Raw genomic sequence first — 22,372 nt, 5'->3', positions numbered from 1 at the left:
CTCCACCGAGCATCGGCCAAGGTTGCTTGAGCACCGTGGAAAATAAAGACCAGTTCAGTTTTCCGCCCAGGAGGCATCGTCAAAAGTTCCATCAAAAGTATTGGTTAAGGTATTGTTGGAGGGTAAATGTCTGAACTGGAGATCTCGTTAGGGTTCCTTGCCTTGGGATTGGTGGTTTTGTTACCGTAACTCAGTTGCATGTCATCCTCATTAAGGTCAAGCAGACCGGTAATCAATCAGTACATATGTAGAGTAGCGATTGTGGGAAAAGATCAGGGTTGTTTTACATCCTCCATGGCTAGTCTTCCATGTTTCACACAATGAACCACCTGCACTTGGACTAAGCCATGTTATGCGACACTCAGAGCTCCTTTCCGTTGGATCAATATCTACATATTTTTAAACCTTTAATGCCATGTGCAAAATAGGTCTATTTTCCTTCATGTAAATAACCTCCTTGTTTTCAAACATATAGCTCTAACTAGATTGAGTTTGATGCGTAACTACAAGTGAAATATAGGTTTAGACTCAGATTATATGCCCTCACTTACCATGAAGAGGCATGTGTATAATTGTAGTAACTTGGCTATCCAACTGGAGAACAACAGTATCTGAGGACCTGTGACAGCAATGATAAACTACTGTGCCCACCAATCCTGGCCGGTAAGCCCTGATTAGCCCAGGACAGAAAGCAACAACACTAAAACAAACACACTAACAGACACACATACACCAACCACAAAACCTCATTGTAGGAAAGTGCCCCTATGTGACATGGTCACCCCCACTTTTTGCCTGTTAAATTATGTGATTTTGACTGAAAGTGCATTGGGTTCCTGCTAATCTGGTCCCCTGTGCCAGAACTCTTTCCCAAAGGTGTACAATTGTTCCCCTAATTTCTAAAACCTTAGTACCCTCTATAAGTCCCTAGTAAATGGTACCCTGGTACCTAGGGCCTGAGGAACTAAAGAGTGCCGTAAGGGCTGCAGCACAAATAGTGCCACCATAAGGGACCCCTCACCAAGCACATGCAAGACTGCCATTGCAGACTGCGTGTCTCAGTGCTGACAAAAGTGAACAAGCATTTGCAATGCAATAGGTCTCGCATTATTTAAGTTTGAGCTATTAGCATTGTAAATGGCAATTGTTTTTTGCTTTATGCTATAGTTTTTTTTTTACATAAAAAGCTTCATATAAAATATGTTTTATTAAAGTTATTTATGCAGTATCTAAATTTTGTTTGCATAAAACAGTATAATAATATCTTAGTAAAAAAGTCAAATATTTTAATGGAAATTCACCAAATGTTCATTTATGTGTTGGTTTTGAAAATAGCTAAATTAATAGCTTTGTCATTTACAATGCCAATAGTTTTAACTTTCGCAAATGTGACACCTATAGCATTTGTAATGCAACATTTGTATTTACGTGACTTAGATGTATTGATATTACAAATAACAATGGCTTTTAATGTTTTTTAATACTTAATAAAAGTGATTGTAATTTATAATGGCAATAGCTTAAACTTTTGTAAATAACTTTTGTGAAGATTATGTTCAGTGTATTTTATTGTAACAAAATCCAAGAACAGAAGTGAAATATTAACATCTTTTTGTGACATTTGTAATAAAGCTTGAAACATTGAGAGAACATATTTGTGCTGTGGTGGTGCTGAGTGATGCTGTGGTGGTGCTGAATGGGGCTGTGGTGATGCTGAGTGATGCAGTGGTGATGCTGAGTGATGCAGTGGTGGTGCTGAGTGGTGCTATGGTGGTGCTGTGGTGGTGCTGAGTGATGTTGTGGTGGTGCTGAGTGGTGCTGTGGTGGTTCTGAGTGATGCTGTGGTGGTTCTGACTGATAATGTGGTGGTGCTGAGTGACTGTACTCACTGTCACTCTGCACTCACTGTCACTCTGCACTCACTGTCACTCTGCACTCACTGTCACTCTGCACTCACTGTCACTCTGCACTCACTGTCACTGCACTCACTCTGCACTCACTGTCACTCTGCACTCACTGTCACTGCACTCACTCTGCACTCACTGTCACTCTGCACTCACTGTCACTCTGCACTCACTGTCACTCTGCACTCACTGTCACTCTGCACTCACTGTCACTCTGCACTCACTGTCACTCTGCACTCACTGTCACTCTGCACTCACTCTGCACTCACTGTCACTCTGCACTCACTGTCACTCTGCACTCACTGTCACTCTGCACTCACTGTCACTCTGCACTCACTCTGCACTCACTGTTTCTGCACGCACTCTGCACTCACTGTCACTCCGCACTCACTGTCACTCTGCACTCACTGTCACTCTGCACTCACTGTCACTCTGCACGCACTCTGCACTCACTGTCACTCTGCACTCACTGTCACTCTGCACTCACTGTCACTCTGCACTCACTGTCACTCTGCACTCACTCTGCACTCACTGTTTCTGCACGCACTCTGCACTCACTGTCACTCCGCACTCACTGTCACTCTGCACTCACTGTCACTCTGCACTCACTGTCACTCTGCACTCACTGTCACTCTGCACTCACTGTCACTCTGCACTCACGGTCACTCTGCACTCACTGTCACTCTGCACTCACTGTCACTCTGCACTCACTGTCACTCTGCACGCACTCTGCACTCACTGTCACTCTGCACTCACTGTCACTCTGCACGCACTCTGCACTCACTGTCACTCTGCACTCACTGTCACTCTGCACTCACTGTCACTCTGCACTCACTGTCACTCTGCACTCACTGTCACTCTGCACTCACTGTCACTCTGCACTCACTCTGCACTCACTGTTTCTGCACGCACTCTGCACTCACTGTCACTCTGCACTCACTGTCACTCTGCACTCACTGTCACTCTGCACTCACTGTCACTCTGCACTCACTGTCACTCTGCACGCACTCTGCACTCACTGTCACTCTGCACTCACTGTCACTCTGCACTCACTGTCACTCTGCACTCACTGTCACTCTGCACTCACTGTCACTCTGCACTCACTCTGCACTCACTGTTTCTGCACGCACTCCGCACTCACTGTCACTCCGCACTCACTGTCACTCTGCACTCACTGTCACTCTGCACTCACTGTCACTCTGCACGCACTCTGCACTCACTGTCACTCTGCACTCACTGTCACTCTGCACTCACTGTCACTCTGCACTCACTGTCACTCTGCACTCACTGTCACTCTGCACTCACTGTCACTCTGCACTCACTCTGCACTCACTGTTTCTGCACGCACTCTGCACAACATCTCATTATTTTAGTTCCTAAAATTATCTTGCAGAGTAGCCTAAATTGAGGACTGTCAGGAAACGCAAAAAGAGTCTGCAGAAAGAAAACCGTATCCATTACACCAAACATTACCAAAGGTTTGCAACTTTTTCGCTGAGGGGGAATACTAAGGAAATACCAATTTTAGGCCTGAATGTGCTGTTTGTCACGTAGTAATATGTTCCCAATATGTGCTGCTCAACCATGACAGCCAAAACTACTTCAACCATGTCATTTCCGAGGGGAGCCAAATGTGCATCTGTACGCTGTTTGGATCTGGGGGGAACATCATGCCCGCATTCCGAGTCTTTAACGAGCTCCGTGGAGCCCACCTTTTTACACTAAAAATAATGCAGGTGATACAGGTGCAAAACGGAGGTTGGGCAGAAGATCGGCATGTCATTTAATTAATAATTGATGATAATCAAATGCCATGCCGATCTTCTGCCCAACCTCCGTTTAACACCTGTATCACCTGCGTTAGTTTTAGTGTAAGAAGGTGGGTCCACGGAGCTCGTTAAAGAAATCAGACATAAAAAGACAAGGCAAAGCCTTCTCTCTGGCTGCTTTAACAAGCTCCGTGGAGCCCGCTTTTTTACAGTCTGGCTTCTTGGCTTGTGTATCACTGCCGTACTCCTGTTCTCCTGTTCTACTGAACAGGAATCCCTCCCATGCCAGTTCCTTACCTTACTTGCGAAGAGGATCCCACGGTGGGCAGCAATAACGTGCCTCAAACGGTCAGAGGCGAGCTGCATATGCCAGTAATGGCGACTACTACGCCTGTGAAAGCACGACTCGTACGTACGTGCGCTCTTGGGCCAAATAATTTTCCCGGATTATGCAGGCAGCAAGTTTTTTTGCGCTGCAGCTGCAATAAGGTCAATTTTCCCAACGTGAGCGCGGCGCCCCTGGCTGCTCATGACGGCGCACCGGGGCGCCGCGGCGCACAGTTTGGGAACCACTGTTCTAAGCATTTTTTATGCAGCGTCGTTTTGCGCCGGCCTGCGACCAGGAAGTCAGGCAGGCCGGGCGGGACAACCGGAAGTAGGAGGGCGGGAGCCTACCCCGCCTCCCACGGAAGAGCCGCGATTGTTTGGCGCACCGGAGCAGGCAGGAGCCTACCCTGCGCCCCGGTGCCGAAGAAGGGAAGAAGAGTCTTGCTGCCGGTGGGAGCCGCTGCACTGAGGATGCCGGTGAGTGGGGCGTCGCCTTGTTGGGGGGGGGGGCATCTGTGCGCGCGCGCGCGCGGCGGCGGACTGTGTATGTGTGTGAGCGTGCATGTGTGTGTGTATGTGTATGTGTCCTGGAGTCTGTGTGTATGCGTGTGTGTGACGGGGGGGGGGGGTTGCCTGTCTGGGTGCCTGCGTGTCTGTGTAAGTGTAAATGCGTGTGCGTGTGTGTGGAGCCGAGAGGAGAGGGGCTGGTGTGTGTGGAGGGGTCTCTGTGTATGCGTGTAGGTGACGGGGGTGTGCCTGTGTATGCGTGTGTATGTGCGCATGCGTGAGTGCTGTGTATGCGTGTGGCTGTGATGTGCGCATGCGTGAATGTTGACGCGCGTGCACGCAGCTCAATCCAGCCAGGATAAGCTCGTCACAGTTTCTTGTCCCTCATTCCCCCGTGTCAGACAGCTTTAAGTCTCCAGCCTGGACGCATCCTTCGGATGCGATGTCCAGGCGAGACCTAAAAAACGACATGTCACACATCCCTGTGTGCCATGTCCCCTACCACTGCATGTAATTGTATGTAAGTCACCGCTACAGCAGGCCTTACAGCCCTAAGGCAGGGTGCTGAATATTACATGTAAGGGCATACCTGCATGAGCAGATATGCCCCTGCGCTGGTCAGTCCTATTACTGCCAGTACAAGTGAGCAGGGAAAACATTTTAAAATATGTGCTGGACACAGGTGAAACAGAGTTCCCCAGCTTTGATGGCTTCACTGAAAATAGGGATGTTTGGTATAAACATCTTGTATTGGTGAACCCACATTGATGCCAGTTAAGGAATTACCAATACATGCACCCAGAGGGCACCTTAGAGGTGCCCCCTGAAAACATACCAGCCTCTGGTGTGCTTGTGGATTGGTTTCTTCCAGCCTGCCACCGAGACGCTATTCTGACCTCCTAGGGTGGGAGTCTTTTCTCCCAGGAGACCCAGAACAAAAGCCTGTCCAGGAAGACAGTAACACTCCCTCCCACAGGTTGACCTGCTGATTAACCTGCTTGGGTCGGCGGGCTTCAAAGAAGCGGACACCTTTGGAAGATAACAAGGCAGAACTTTTTAAAGTAAAAAGAATTTATATTTAAAAACGTAGTCACCTGAATGATTTTCTCTGATGCCAAATTATATATAAAAGTACTTGGTATTTTTAATCAATCAATCAAGGGTTTATAAAGTGCAACTACTCACCCTTGTGGGTCTCAAGACGCTGGGGGGAGGGAGAAAGTGAGGGGGTTGCTGATCCTTCAGGGTGCAGGGCTTCAGTCGAAAAGCCAGGTCTTGAGATCTTTCCTGAATTTGGTCAGCGATGGGGATTGCCTCAGGGGGAGAGGCAGGGAGTTCCAGGTCGTGGCGCTGAGGTAGGAGAAGTATATTCCTCTGGTTCTGGTCTTGTGGATCCGTGGGACGGTGGCCAGGGCCAGTTGGGCGGAGTGGAGGTGTCTGGTGGGATGGTGGTACATGGAATGAGAGGTGGTGGTTCAGATATGCTGGTCCTGCATCACGGAGGGCTTTGTAGGGTTGTGTGAGAAGCTTTTTCTTTTGTTGACTTGGAGCCAGTGGAGTTCTCTGAGATGTTTGGTGATGTGACTGCAGCAGGGGAGGCCAAGAACCAGTCAGGCTGTGGCATTCTGAACTTTATGTTGTTTTCAGATGAGTTTCTGGTTAACGCCGGCATCGAGTGTGCTGCTGCAATCGAGTCGGCTGCTTGATGAGAGCATAGGTGACCGTCTTTTAGATTCGGTGGGGATTCATCTGAATGTCTTACGAAGTAGGCAAAGCGTGTGGGAGCAAGATGAGGATACTGCATTGATATGGCAGTTCATTGTGAGTGAGGAGGTCAGTATGATGCCGCGGTTTTGTGTGTGGTCCGTGGGGGTGGATCCCACAGCAGCAGGCCACCAGGAGTCGTCCCAAGCTGAGGGGGGTGGGTCCCTGGATAAAGACTTCGGACTTGTCCAAGTTGAGTTTGAGTCAACTGTCTTTCATCCAGGTGGCAACGGGCTTCATCCCCCCATAGAAGTTGTTTCTGGCGGTTGCATGTTCATTGGTGAGGGAGAGGATCAGCTGGGTGTCGTCGGCGTAGGAGACAATGCGGAGTCCCTGATTCCTGGCGATGGCTGCGAGCAGTGCCATATAGATGTTGAATTGGTGCGGATCTCCTTCTTGAGTCGTGTTATCATTTATAAATCATTCTGTGTATTTTGTGAATATCTTTCACTCCTCTGGGATTAGCCTAAGGCTGCTTGACCACACTAACTCCTAATAGGGCACATTGGAATTGCACAACAAGCCCCTGTACACTCATAAGGGAACTCCTGAACTCTTTACATGGTTCATGAACTTATTGATATATCACGTAAAGTGCCAGCTTCCTACACTCATCATCCCAAATGCCACCTACTAGTGTTTCTATATCTTCTCAATTCCCTATAGGCCCACTCACACATGCTACTATTGTTCCAGGACTTACTATGCAGCCTGGTTGATCTAGATCACATCTGGAAGTTCTGATCACTCTCCCACTAGCTCTTTTCCCAAACAGCAAATAGTACTCACTTTAATATCCTGGAGATCCTTGTCGTCCTCTTCCTCATCTTCATTGTCACTGAGTACACGTATCCCATTCTCATCAGTGACCAACTTCTTCTCAAAGTACTCCCTCAGCTTAGCCTTGAGCTTCTCGCTTCGTTCTATATTCACCTCATCTGCACACCGACTACTGCTCCTGAAAGCCACACTGTGCAGGGAAGGAACATTTGATTACAACAAACTGGCATGACCAGGTCCAAAATAAGGATAAGGTAGATGTGGGCTGGACGTTTGAAGGAAAATGTAACAGAGAACTGATTATGTAAAGCCTGACCACACACAACTTAGCAGAGCGAAGAAACCATGTAAAAAAACATTGGGTAATGCTTCTCAGAGGACCGGTTTTATGACATGGCACGTCCTTTAAATGACACACACAATATCTGCATACTAATTAAACAAAAGCAAAATGAAAAACATTCAAATCAAACCATCTTGCTTCAGTAACATCAAATTTCCACAGTGCACCAATGGACACTACAGTTTCATCAAGACCATTCCATTCTAGCAACTCTGCAGGTTTAGTCTTTTCTATTAAAACAAGCATTTGCAATGCAATAGGTCTCGCATTAGGAAAGTTTGAGCTATTGGTATTGTAAATGGCAAAGTTTTTATTTATGTGTTGTTTTTGAAAATAGCGAAATTAATAGCTTTGTCATTTACAATGCCAATAGTCATAGCTTTCGCAAATGTGATGCCTATAGCATTTGTAATGCAATATGTACTCCTCTGTAAATCTATTATCTAATTTATCATAAAATGCAACTGGTTTCCCTTCTTTAGACCTCTGCCTAACATATATATCATATGGGGAAATGCAGAGCTAACCAGAACTGCCGGCGTACATACCACACATCTACAGGTGCGCTTTTAACTCTCACATTCCATTCCATCACAATGTTAAGCACACGATCCTTAACTCGATAACTGCACTTTGGTACTCATCCTGCACAACCTACAACTACTTCCCACAAACGCTCAAAACAAGGAACGCACCCTCCCAGCCACATTCCCACATGGTGTAGCTTACCATCCGTGCCAGTAAGGGCTTTAGCACTCCACGGAAGGCTAGTAAGTGCTACACAAATGTTACAGTACAATAGCACTTTCTAATGTAAGCTGCACAAAAACACGACTTGGACGACTAAGGCATGTTGGCCATTTTTTTAGTTTTTACACCTTCATGAGGGATGAATGCTCTAGATACACATCAGTCGAAGTATAGGGACAATGTGGCTCCATAGGTCACAATGAAAACCCTCACAGCTTATAAGGCGTGACACTTCGTTTAGCAGGCCTTAAAAAGAAAGGCCGAGCACTCGGATTGCAGTTTTCTCTTACCTTACAACAACTGCGAGGGCAGGGAAATCTTCGCGAGAGCGCGTGCTGCAGTCCGTCCAGAGCTCGCGCCGCCGGCCTGCGACCAGGAAGTCAGGCAGGCCGGGCGGGACAACCAGAAACATGAAGTAGGAGGGCGGGAGCCTACCCCGCCTCCCACGGAAGAACCGCGGCTGTGTGGAGCACCGGAGCAGGCAGGAGCCTACCCTGCGCCCCGGTGCCGAAGGAGGAAGGAAGAGTCCTGCTGCCGGGCCCTGCAGCTGCCGATGAGAGGAGCCGCCGCCGCTGCACCAAGGAAGCCGGTGAGTGTGGCTTTGCCTTGTTGATGATCTGCGAGGGCGGGGGCATGTGTGTGTGCGCGTGCGGCAGTGGGGGGCTGTGTATGTGTGTGTGCGTGCGTGTGTGTATGTGTCTTGGAGACTGTGTGTGTGACTGTTGGGGGGAGAGGGGGTGTGTGTGAGCGAGTGTCTGTTTGTGTATATGCGCGCCTGAGCTGCGAGGGTGGGGGGCATGTGTGTGTGCGCGTGCGGCGGTGGGGGGCTGTGTATGTGTGTGAGCGTGCGTGCGTGTGTGTATGTGTCTTGGAGTCTGTGTGTGTGACTGTGGGGGGGAGAGGGGGTGTGTGTGTGAACGAGTGTCTGCTGTTTGTGTATATGCGCGCGCATGTGCATGGCACGGGACGGAACGTGCGCGTTCGCGCACCGAAATCTGCCTTCAAAAGCTCGTAACACTTTCTTGTCCTCATTCCCCCGAGTCAGATAACTATAAGTCTCCAACCTGGACGCATCCTTTGGATGCGAATTCCAGGGCGAGACCTAAAAAAGGACATGACCTCTCATTGTCAGACCCAACATATTAGCTCCTGTACTGCTTAACAAGGAATGTGCAATTGCTGTGTACTGCCCTGTTCATGTCTAGGAGTAGAGATCTCTCTATAATGTTCCTTTTATTATTATTGGTTGTCTGCTGTTTGTGTATATGCGCGCGCATGTGAATGGCGCGGGACGGAACGTGCGCGTTCGCGCACCCAAATCTGCCTTCAAAAGCTCGTAACACTTTCTTGTCCTCATTCCCCCGAGTCAGATAACTATAAGTCTCCAACCTGGACGCATCCTTCGGATGCGAATTCCAGGGCGAGACCTAAAAAAGGACATGACCTCTCATTGCCAGACCCAACATATTAGCTCCTGTACTGCTTAACAAGGAATGTGCAATTGCTGTGTACTGCTCTGTTCATGTCTAGGAGTAGAGATCTCTCTATAATGTTCCTTTTATTATTATTGATTTTAAAATCATATACAAAGTTGTACTAGTTCCAATAAGAAGGCAATCTATTCTGAACAATGACAATTCCCTTCACTTTTGAGCCAGCCCATCACATCACTGACGATGCATGGTCTGATGTAGATATGCATTTGTTCATAGCGCAGCCGTACAAAAATCTATTACTCAAGGGAGAGAACAAATTACGTACTCTCATTCACACTTTATTTGACAAATATTCCCAAAGATAACTTACAACAGACTACTCACCTTCTAGAAATACTCTTACGTATTAAGATTGTAGGTGAAAATATGTCAGTTCTCTTCTGGAGTTATACTGAGCAGCAAGAACTGCAGATCAAGGAGTGGCAATCTAGGCGTCATCATGACAAGTGACACGCCCTCCTTGCAGTGCCAACACCAGTGATAATATGTATGCCTTAAATTCCTGGATCACACATGGCAAGAAGATACAGAGGAAAAAACGCTAATATTTTGTGCCACAAAAACACAAATTCAACTATTGGTTCCCCGAAAAAAGGGGTGGCCAGAGGGCTATGAGGAACCTAGAGGAAGGGAGCGTATTCCTCAAAAAAGGTGGTATTTGTAGTACATATATATATATATATATATATATATATATATATATATATATATATATATATATATATATATATATATATATATAAAAATATATATATATTCATCTTACTGGTGGATGCCTGCACCACCAAACTTTCGGGGGAGGGATGCTGAGACAAAAATGCAGGAAGGCTCGGAGCAGGGTGGTGGCGTCTCCAAATTTGGCAATTGGGGGGCCAGAGTACATTTCTGATAAGGTCACCAAGAGAGTATCCATAAGTGGCTCATTGAAGTGGAGGAGGGGCCCAGTACATGCAGCAGAGCATACAACACACTAGAACGTCACAAATAAGTATATATAAACATAATATTTATGAAATCGTAGTTAAAACTGTTGCGCAGTAGCCTTAAAACAATTATTAAAAGCTGATGGAGCCTAAAACATCATAAGAAAAATATATACACACCAAGAAACATATACCACATAAAAACATTCATTCAAATTTGTATTCTTATTGATCATTCTCAGCAAAAAGGTCGAAGTGCAGCACAATAAAGCGGAATTAGCTACTTGAAAAGACCAGACTATTGCTAGGGTGAAATGGGGATTACACCATTACCTTAGCTCTAATCGACCAGCTCCAATGAAGGAGTATAGCAACCGCATAGACAACCGACTCCCTGGTAGCCGTAAGTAAAAGCCTCAGCATCGGGAGGTACTGTCAACAACCAAGGAGCCTACAGATAGGAAGATCCAACTTTTCCTTGGTCAGAAGTACCCAGGGCAGAAGAAAATAAAATGTGGCAAAGTGAGCTGAGGGGAACTGTTACCATTAGTCCAAAACTCACAGGGACCAAGATTAGTCAGCATACCCTTTACATAACCTAGCAATTTTCTTTTGCTTGATTTGTACAGTGCAACTATTTCCCTTAGACCATGGTAATAGTCATTCAAAGATGGTGTGTACTTAGGTCTGCACCAATATAGCGGAGGCCGTAGCTGAGTACTGTGAACCAAAGGGGTGAGACTCCTGCCCAGTCGTAATGGTAAAAGGGGTGTACTTTGCTTGCAAGCATGACAGAGCCTTGCTCTCCTCAATCCAGTGTTCAATCTGATACAAGATCTGTCTGCTAAAGATCTTCGGAATTATGTCGATGAGACTAATTGGTCTATAATTCAGCGGGACGTCTTTTGGGCCCTTCTTCTAGACAGAGATGATCTCGGCTGCCTTCCAGCTAGATGGAATTTCCACCCCCCACCAATGCTAAGTTAGCTAGTGTGTTTGGATAGTGAGACCAATTCTCGACATCTGTTAAGAGGAGATCCACTGGAACCCCATCCGGCCCGACACTTTGTCGCCCGCTATGGATTTTATGGCCCTCTCGGTCTCACTGCTCTTGATGGTTAATGGGATGGAGGGGGCTTGCCCTACTGTAAGGGGCAATGCCTTAGTGTCTAGACTCCTTACTGTCATCTGGGCATACAAGTCAGAAAAACGTTTATGCCAGGTCTCGGGATGAATAGAAACCGCAAGCCGGGATGCAGAGTGTTGGACCCTGGTTTGCGACTGCCAGAATTTCCTAGTATCTTTATTAACTACAGCCACATGCATGTCTTCCCTTAGTTGAGAATCCCACTTATGCCGCACATTCCTTTATGCTATTGTATGCAGTTTCCTAATAGCTCTGTCACCAGGGTCTCCTCGCTCTAAAGCCAACTGCAGCTCCAATTTTGCCCCTTTGCAATCAGCATTGAACCAAGTGCATCCCCCTTTAGTGGTCTTACGAATGGGTGCATTATGGCGTGTAAAGAACTCACCCAAAATAAACTTTTGTGTATCTGTTGGGCTGCAGCATACCTATTATGGGAAGGAAGGGAGATATCTAGGTCTGAGGTGGCCGTAAGCATAGCCATATTCATTTTGATCGGGAGGTCAGAGTGAGTTGCTACAACAGACAAACACTTCTTATTTAAGTTATCCCCACTTCTTACCACATTTTCTGTTGTACAAGTGATGCCTAGTGGATCACGAGTGGCAGTTAACACCTGGAGGTGGTGCAAAGTATCTTCCGCAATTGGGAAGAACCTTAGCTCAATCTATTTGTAAACAATGTGCAATGTCAACAGTTCTGCTCATTGGTGTTTTCAAGGTGTCTCTCACTAGGAGATGCGTTCTGCCTAGAGTAGACCCCAGGACTCCTGTATGCATTTCTGTCTGTACCTTTTCTGCCCAGAGTTCTGAAGAAGATCAGGGCCGAACGGGCCCAAGTCATCCTAGTGGCCCTGGAATTAGCATGGAGAGTATGATATAGAGAACTCCTTGGCTTGAGCATCAGTCCTCTAATCACGTTGCCCATCCGGGGGTACCCCTGCTGTTGCAACAACTGAGCAGGACTCTGCATGCCTGGCAAGGCTCTGGGCAAAGTTAAAGGGTCCTTTCGGCCTTTTCATTGTTGCTGGAACAGCCCTCATTGTTTAAATCACCTGGTGTGGTGTCTTTTTTTAAAGTCCTGTAACACTGGTTTCCTCGGTCTCCTTTTCTCATGCCAAAGTGGAACTTAACTTAGACCACACATATTTGATGTGAACTTCGTTTGAGCAGCTTCACAGCTGCGCTTTGTGGCTTCTTACCCTCAAGGCGGACTGATAATTCTCGCATCGGTGCCTACTCCGACCAGGGAGCACACTCGGCAACTCTGGGCATTAGCTTGCCTCATCTCCACAACGGCCCCACACAAACGCCGGGGATGCCTGGTTTCACCTTGGAGACCCCCAGGAGGGACTATCTCACAGGGAAAGCCAGGACGGGTTCCCCAGCGGTCTATAGCGCTACGAGGCCTCCGGGTAGCAGTGCGCTTTACAAGACACAACAATTTAAAGATGGTATTCCTTATGTCATAACCCCAGTACAGCGAGTGAGTGAGCTTCAGGCTCGGGGTTAACCTGCCATACACCACTTTCTTCCCAGATAAAACAGGTTCTGCGTACACTAGCATCCTTCTTGTTTAAAACTTTAAAATTGCGACAGTTCCACGTAGGTCAATCCACCATCTGCGAGAGTTTGAGATATTGTGGAAGAAGTCCACAGCCTAGTTTCTACTTCCCCCTTGTGACTGAAATAGGCATTAAGATTTAAGATGCCCGCCACCTCAGGATGTAGGTACTACTCCTGATCTGCCAGGTGACGTATGTTCAGTTCCTCCGCTCCTGCATTCAGGCACCCCACCAGGTGGTTGGTGCTCAGGAAGATGACCTGGACTCATGCTACACCCAGAGAAGCCACACCTCTAAGCACAAGACCCAGGGCCCCACTGCGCCCTGCCTGTTTCAGTACCAAATGGCAGTGGTTTGGCCAGTGAGAACTAGCACCGGCCTTTCCCTGATAGATGCAAGGAAGGCCTTCAGGGCCAGACCAATGGCTCATAGCTTCAAAAGATTGATGTAGAGCCAGATCTATACTGGAGACCAGAGAACTTTGAGCTCCGCATCATTTGAAGGGCAAGTATTTGAAAAGAAGCATCCTGCAAGTCCAAGAACAGCATCCAATGTCCGGTTGAGGGAAGAAAGGATCTGAGCAAGCATGAACATTTTGAATTTGTCCTTCTGTAAAAAGAAATTCAGCTATCAGAGGTCCTGCAGACGCTTGAGGCCCTTGTCCTTTTTCCAGACGAGGAAGTAGCGGAAATAACAACCCTCTACCTCTCTCCAAGTCTGATATCATCTCAACTGCACCATATGAGAGCAAAAAAGACACCTCCAGTAGCCTGGATTTTTTCGTCTTTAGCTAAACCTTATATTTTGGCTGGCTTTAGCACTCTAGCACTTTACCTCTGCTAACCTGTGCTCCCCTTTTAATGTGGTAGAATTGGTTTATTCCTAATTAGTACATTTAACTTACCTATAAGTCTCTAGAATATGGCACAAATTGTACCCAGGACGTGGAAATTAAATGCCCCAACCCCCACAGTGGATTGTAGCACTTATTGTGTCATCCACTAGAGCGGCAGTGCTAACATGGCTTTACGCCTATCAGCATATCCTGACTGCAGCAGTGTAAAAACCGCAATTCAACCGGTCAAAATAAACCCTTTTGACAGGCCAAAACCTCCCCTTCAAATATTCCTAAATCATCCCAATAAAGGCTCAGTCGCCGACAAGGCAGGGTGCACGGTATTAAAAATTAGGGCATGAAGAAATTTTATGTTTCCATTTTCTTACAGTAAATATCACTTAAAAGCTATTTTTCACTCTGGCAGTCTTAGCTGTTCTATGTGTAAGACCATAATACAGATTAAAATCCTAATATTGTATCTCAGGAATAGACATAGCTAAAAAAATTATTAAAATAGTTTTAATAATTATTAAAAATCCAATTTAATGAGGGTCTGATTTTTAATAAATACTAAGCAAAAGCAAGTTAGAAAGTGCCGTTTTGCCGAATTTCCTGGAGGCTAAATTGACATTTATTTTCCCACTTATGACAGTTAGTAATTAGCATTGGAATAGGTGTGAAAAATATGTGAAAAGATTCCTTGGCGCAAACAATAGGCCGACCTGAATGGACTCTATTCACAAGGATAGAGCTTTAAATCAAAGGCAAATCACAACTCCAACCAAAGGTCATCAGAGACCTTTCTCAAAGGAATTGTCACCATCTAAGTATACTTAAACATGCCTAACATCCAACTGCCAGGTCCATCCTCGCACCAAAGTTGAAAGCTGGCTTCTACAATTGTAGCACTGCCCTGCCCCAAGGCATTCTCTGCAATAATATACAGATATGCCACACTGAAGGAGACTTGAAAAGCCCATCGGCAGCCACTTGTACTATAATTTCAGCAGGTGCCCACCCTTAGGGCACTCTGAAATAATAACCTGCCCTGCATGAAAAGCCAGAGCTTACTCAACTGGCATTTTATGCAAGTCATGGAAGGCACAACGGTGGTCATTGGAATAAAGACTTCAGAAGGTGTCCATCTTTAGAAGGCGGTGCAGCGAAACCTGGCCCACATGAATGAATTGTTGGGGGCACAGTTATCCGCCACCATGAAGTAAATCTCTACGAACAGACACTAGCCAGGCGGATAGCATATTAACATTCAAGCTCCGCCCTCACCTCTGGAATGCCCTGAAGCAGGCCTGTAGGTTTTGTTACTAACCACTAGTCAGCCACATGCCGGGAGTGTAGCACATAACACACTGGCTCAGAACTCACCTCTGGAAGGCCTTGAAGCAGGCCTGGAGCTGGTAGAGCGCAGCCTTCTCACGTGTAACCACCTTCTGGTGCAGAAAGTCACAGATCATGTCCAGTTCCTGGTCTGAGAGGTCACCGTAGGAGCGCAGGTGGAAGGAGAGGTTACTGAACTCACAGAAAACACCGCTCTTGCCGGTGCCTCGGAAACCTAGGGAGGAAACAGACTACAGCTAAGGCTCACGCTTCCTCAAAGTTGTAGCCGCGCTAGAGTAATAAAGTTTCTCAAAGGCATCTTAGACAATGTATTGTAAATGCATGTAGAGTGACACAGAATAAATGTACAGCTACTCCAAAAAGCGAGGAAGGAGCACAACCGTGCCTTCGGACATCTATTGTACCCTCTCTCATTGTTCACTTCACACAATGTTAGATGTGCATTCGAAAAATGATAAAAATACGAAAGTGGCAGTTCAAAGAAACGAACATGGATCTAAGCCACACAGGACACCTTGACCACAAAAAGAGTCCCGGTGGAGTAAAGGAGTGCACATGGGTGAAAGAAGAATACAGGGGTGAGTGGAAGGGTGGTTCATTTTGAGCAGGCTAATGGGGAATAAACATTTACGGATTACAAGTTCATTTATTTCATTGTTTTAGAGGGAGATGGTCGGGATGATACAGCGGTTAGGACTGAGACCTTTACTGTACTGCCACTGAAAACAAGCATGGCAGTGCCAATAGGTATGGTTTAATGTGACAACACAAACCTACATTCATGTAGAAAAGACTGTTCCTTGTGATAGCACATTATATCCAGACCTATTGGCTTTGCCAAAATCTGGCAGTAGAGATGGTTTCGGTGGTGCAGACGGTGTTGTTTTGATGGTGGTTGTGCTATTAGTGATACATGCGGTGTAGATGGTTCGTGGTGGCATAAGTGGTATTGGTTAATGTATTGTGGTTGCAGTGATCTTGATTATGGTGTTGTAGGTGTAGTGATATTGGTGCTACTGTTATTCATCGTACTTGTATTAGTGGCTGTGAGGTGGGGCTGGCCATATTGTTGAGAGTATTGGTGGTACTATGGCATTGGTGGTAGCAGTATCGGTGGAGGGCATGGAGGCATTGGCGATGGTATGGCATTGGTAGTGAACTGGTACTGGTTTCAGCATAGATGGTGGTGTGATACGGGTGTTTTTAATCGAGTAATCACGTCTTAATGCATAAATCTTGTACACACAGCTCGTAAGCACTTCGGGACGGCCTGACCTGAAGATTCACATAAAATGTGATAACAAAATCAGCAATTATGAGGCTGTGTTAGGGTCTGGCGAGGAATCAAGTCATGACAAAAGCATAAAAAATACTGCCACAGTAAACAAAAATGCATTTTATATACAATACACTATGACTAACAGTGTGTATGTTGAATGTAGTTTTCCAACAACATAGATTGAGAGAAAAACACTTTTACAGGCTTATCTAAGAATTCATTGACATCTCAAGCCAGTGGCTTAATGAGGCAGATCCAAACAAGCAAGTTCCTGAAGGATGTTGACTGAAAGCCCGCTCAATGAATTTTACAAACCATACATACGTATGATAGGCAGCTATGCTGTCAAACAAGACCTAAAAAGGCTCTGAAGCAGGTTCTGCCCTCGTTAATGAGGGGCATTTGAAGTAGGTTGATGTTATTTCTAGAGTTGTCAGATTGCGTGCCATGTTTCGGATTGACGGTTAGCTGGAGTATTCCAATTTCATAGGGATGCATAGTTGTATATTTGCCAACGCTATGTAATATGGGTCGCGCTTTGGCCCTCTCAAGGCAGTCCTTACTCAAGAGCTAACTCTCACAGGGGTCCTACCTGAAGGCAGCGAATTCACAAAAACCATACTCCATTACCTCATGGGACAGTTGTTGGTATTGTCTAGCGGAGATGCTATAGGAAGTCCAGCCAGTGCTGGCTGACACCATTAGGGCAGAAGTGGAAACGAATAAGAGATGGAGTCGGCCAACAGATGGAAAAGTGACATCAACGTACCTGGCATTCCAAAGGGCTCCACGATCAAAAGAGGGACAGACTTTAATGTCACAGCAGAGTAACATTATTGAAGACTCATGACGTCACTGTAAAAGACATCTCAAACATAACCCATCTTCAGCAAGTTCCTTGTGGCTGCAGGAGGCACACTGTGTTTTGCTGCTAGTTCTTTCAGTTTTTTTTGTAATGATCTGGTAGAGCAGCTGACAACATCAGTCATTTAGGAACACAAAATAGAGTGGGTGTTGTTTAAGAGGTAGCTGTCTGCCTGGGCAACCATTAACAATGACTCCTTCAGGAACATGAAGAACAAACATACAATAGTACACTCAACAGATTCTACATGACCAAGCCCGGGCTGTAGGATAATATAGGGCATCAACTACAATGTTAAATAGTTAAAGCGTTAATAAAAGGTGCTGAGACCAGTCTTTCATTCTGGTTCCTTATTCCAACTATCATTCCTCTGCGGTAAATAAGACCTCTACTTTGTCTAAAGTAGTGTTTTCACTAAACTTGACTGTGTAATTATTGTGTCATACAGAGACCGAGGTTCAAATCTATGGATTTCTTAGAGTACGCCTTCAATGTTTACCCAAACTACTACTTGTGAGGCAAGTGTGCACAGAAATGTTACCCATGCAATTGGAACTCCGATGGTGAACAATATTTACAAGGACATTGCGAATAACCACTGGAGAAAAGGCCAAAAGTTGTCTTAATCGACAGACAGCAGGTCTTGCCACTAGGGAAGTCAATACATTCCATCTGAAGAAGAGGAGGATGCCCAAGAATTGAACTTTCTAGTTGGGACGACAAAAATAACCAATCATCTGGAGAGGTCATTGATCTTTGAAAGACTCTCAGAATTACTCTAGTTGGACAGAATTCATATATGAATGTCCAAACAGTCACTTGGCTGTACCCCAGTGTTCCTGCACACTTGCCTATCCATGAGGTGAACTGCTTGCAGCTGTATTCCTGGTGAGTAGCAAAAACATCGGTTATAAGGTCTGGAGGAGGAGCCAAATCCAACATGGCTGCTCGGAGATTTTGCTACTTTGAAGCCCCGTGCTCTACAACCTAGAGCGGTGCTTAAACTCCACCAAACCAGCTGATGGAACCCTCCCCTGTCATCGGAAGTTGGGGAGCGTCTATTGTTGTGGCCGCCATCCCATCTAGACCCTACATCGCCGGGAGTTTTTCTAAAGTCTTGCCGTACGATCTCGCCTCAAGATGGTGCCTGGGATAGAACAAACTGGCGTTTTAAAATGTTTTCGAGCTGGGGCTGCGACATCGGTGAGCTGAATCCTGGGATCCTGCCTACCCGCTTCTCTGATGGGCGCCCGCAACGGAATTTGCTCTACTGCACCTTAGGCGCAGTACTGTACATCGGACCTGCACCCAGTTCGATCCTGGCATGTTGTGAGCCTCCTTCCGCTTGTGTGGTCCGATAGCTGCGAGCGGAAGGCATCAGGCAGCCGCAGAGGATATGCCGGAGAGTTTTCCAGGACCCTGGAGACACTTGTTGCCTAGGATTGAGGTTAGCGCCCCCCCCCCGCCGCTTCCCCACACAAAGCTATATGGCAGCTCCTACCGCGCTGCTTTCCTTCTTGGAGATGTGTCCCAGTTCGCTTACAGAGACGGTGCTACTCCAGAGCGCCTGGGAAGTCTTGTATCTTTTTTAAGACCTAAGAGAGAGTGGCTCTTCCTTCCCTGCAAACTTCTATCGCACTCTCAAGGTTTGGAAAAGGGTCCCAGGATGCCTGACCCAAACATGGCCGCCAGTGGGGACTTTCTTTTTTTCCGCCTCCGGATCTTCTTCCTTGCATAATCCTTACCAGGACTATGCCTGACCACAAGACAAAGTCTGTAATTCTCTGGGACCATGGCTCCCCCCGCACAAATCTGACTATCCCTGAGTGCACATTAGCTCTATCTCGACTGCGGAGTCCGAGCACCATGTCCGACGCCCGGTGGAGCTGCTCTGTTCAGCTGAAGAGGAGATTGGAATAGGTTCATCCCCTGATCGTCGCGTACCCAGCCGGACCCTGGGCATAGTTTCTCTCCGTCTCCCCGTCTCACCCCCTCCTCTTCGTATTTCTGCAATTTTTCTTTTTCCTTATATCCTCTCTGTCCATCCCGCTGCCCGATGGAGCGACTTTGCGTGCTATAGGGGAGATTGGCTGTCGATTACCTCCTCGTTCCGTCACCTACCCACTCGGTTTCTGGGCTGACACCCTCTTCCCCCCCTCGACTCTCATTCCTTCTCCCCCCATCATTTCCCCTCTTGTCTCTCCTTCTCTACCTTTACGGTGTCACATATATTTGATGTATCGTGCAATTGTTTTCTGTGCTGTAACATTGTTGACCTTATGTAAAGCGCTCTGATACCTTCAGGTCTAGCCAATGCTATATAAAATAAAATAAATAAGGTAACTCAAGTCCTTCATGCAGACATGGAGGACTACTTGTAGGGAAGTGGGGATGCCTGTTTAGTCAATTCGCTTATTGGTTTTGAATCTTAGTGATCTGGGGTACAGATAACCGCTGACAAGTGCCCACTACCAGGCAGCCCGAAGTGCAGAGGGCGAATACCCCTGCTTCTCGATGTAGAAGCAGACTGTAGTGTTAACTGCGTCGATATTCGCCACTCAAAGAGAGGCGTTAAAATCCAGCAAAACAGCCTTCAGCTCCATGAACTTTAGGAGGAAGGATGGCTTGTGAATGCCCACAAAGAAGGCATGGATAGAACTCTGGTGAGTTGGCTGTGACTGTGCTCTCTAATCGTGGCGTTCGCTCATCAACTTAGAGATAGACTTAGGCTGCATGTGTAGAATCTGACCTGAGTGCTCTTGCAGGTTCAGTTGCATGAGAAGGATACCCTGATGCACAATGTCTGCAGTTCCAGAAGCCTCTGGCATCACCAGGGTAATATGGTCACTTTCTGTTAAGGGCTTCTCTCTGTGCTAGAGAAGAAAGGTAAATCCCTTAAATGACCAAATGTTCTTTATTCTTGTTAAAGGAATAAGGGAAGATTTAAGATTGTTTTCAAAAATTGAAGCGGGAACCCGAGAACCATGCCCACATCTGACTGCTGACCCATCAGAAGCCGCAGAAAGCGAGGTATATCTGAGCGAACTTTTCTGAAAACATGAGTTTTGGACTGAGTTGTTGTGGCATCTTACACACCATGAACTGGAAGCACCACCTTTTGATCTGCTGGCTAAGTACGGGAAATAAAGCCACTTGCAGAACCATATATCAGAACCAGTCCTTGTTCCGGGCAGCATATTGAACGTCTGCCGGTGGAGAAACTGGTGTATATTTTATAGATCTTGCATTGAAAAAAACCTGCACACTTTTTTCTGACCTAGAAATAGTGAGAATCCTAGAACAATTCTCCAGAAAGGGTAAGCAGATGAATCTCGCAGAGGTTTCGGAGGTGGAGACTGAGATGGAATGGGGCTAGAGAAGGAGGTTGCTGAGAAAGATGTAAAGCACTGCAAGGGTAATTCGGGTCCACTGGTGTTTTGGGAGGGGGGAGGAGGGACAGGGAGGTCTTTCCTCTCTATCGACAGGAAATGAAACTCTGGAGATAGCCCTGTGAAAGATGATAGAGAAACCAGTGGGATTTCCTGGCCTCTGTTAACACCTGGTAAATGCATGATTTTCATTTTCCCCAAATATATTTCCAAGTTAACAGGCAGACTCATAGGAGGTCACTCCTCAAGGCTTGGGATTTATAGCGTTTGCAGTATGGCAAGGTTTCAGATCTGGCTGCCATTTCCTGGATGACAAATATCAATGTGGTTGTAATTTTGACTTTAGGAACTTGAGGACTTCAACCACTCTTGCAGACACATGAAAAGGACAGAGCTTAAGATGCCGGAAGCAATATTGAAGTGCCAGGACATCAGCCAATTCAATATAGCCTGAACTTCTACATATACTCCTCTCGAATGAAGTCCGGGAGCAACGGCAGACAGTGGTCAAGCTCATGTGGGAGCTGTGGCCCATAGCTAGCCACAATGGCACCAGCTTGCCTGAATGAAACAACTAGATTGGCATATCTTCCTGAAACTCAAGATATTTGGTCTGTGTGTCTAAATTAAAGGAGGGCCAGTCACCAAGCAGGGAATTTTCCATCACTTTAGGTTGGTTGTGAGGGAAAGGTTGGGGCACTACCAGTGTAAGTTATCACTAGCAAGCTTGGCAAACTTGGAGATTCGGGACTCTAGGTCAAGTTTTGGTTTCATGGGAGACACCGAGAACAACACAAATGATTTGGCGCCCGGTTCCTCTGTCAACCTCTCAATGAATAGCAACTCAAGGATTTTAGTTTGCACCAAGAAGGATCATATGATAAGTGCTTGAGATCAGTTGTCCATGACAGTGCCTGGATCAACAAAGCACAGCTTCTCCAAAGAGCAGCTTGGGTTATGGATCAACAGGAGTTTCTCTTGTGCCCATTGGTCCTGCTGGCATCTTCAGAGGCTGGGGTGAAAGTGCTAGTTGAAAATGCACGGATGATGCAGGAATGGGGCTATTGCAGGCTGACCTGGTCGTGACATGAAAGGCACAGGGCAGGGGAGAAGATTTCTCGTATGCATGTTGCCTGGGAGTACAGACAACCAGTGCTCATGTTTATATTGTCCAATGGACAAGTAGGTACAATCCCCGGCAGCACAAACTCTTTGGCTGCCATTTTATGTATGCATGTGGTATATATTCAGTGAAAAGCAAGTCAAAAGGCAGCAGGGTGCCATACTGGGTCTAAAGCAGGCATGCAGCCAACGAGTGATAGGGGGTGGAGGGTTCTGGGTGCAGAGGAATACTGTCAATGCATTGTGATGTAG

The 22,372-nt window shown here is 46.5% G+C and overlaps 1 protein-coding gene across 1 annotated transcript in view; it reads right to left on the bottom strand.

Annotated features, from left to right (window-relative positions):
* Positions 1 to 22,372, bottom strand: part of RECQL4 (RecQ like helicase 4) — a 249,361-nt gene that overhangs the window by 9,912 nt on the left and 217,077 nt on the right. The window contains exons 23-24 of the mRNA XM_086966354.1: positions 15,493 to 15,679; positions 7,061 to 7,241 (exon numbers count right to left, since the gene is read on the bottom strand). Of these exons, the coding sequence (XP_086822480.1) occupies positions 7,061 to 7,241; positions 15,493 to 15,679 (368 nt within the window). The remainder of the gene's footprint in view (positions 1 to 7,060; positions 7,242 to 15,492; positions 15,680 to 22,372) is intronic.

The sequence above is a fragment of the Lissotriton vulgaris genome, chromosome 4_1, assembly GCF_964263255.1.
Source record: "Lissotriton vulgaris chromosome 4_1, aLisVul1.2, whole genome shotgun sequence".
Classification (NCBI taxonomy): domain Eukaryota; kingdom Metazoa; phylum Chordata; class Amphibia; order Caudata; family Salamandridae; genus Lissotriton; species Lissotriton vulgaris.
This window is presented reverse-complemented; position numbering and strand designations above follow the sequence as displayed.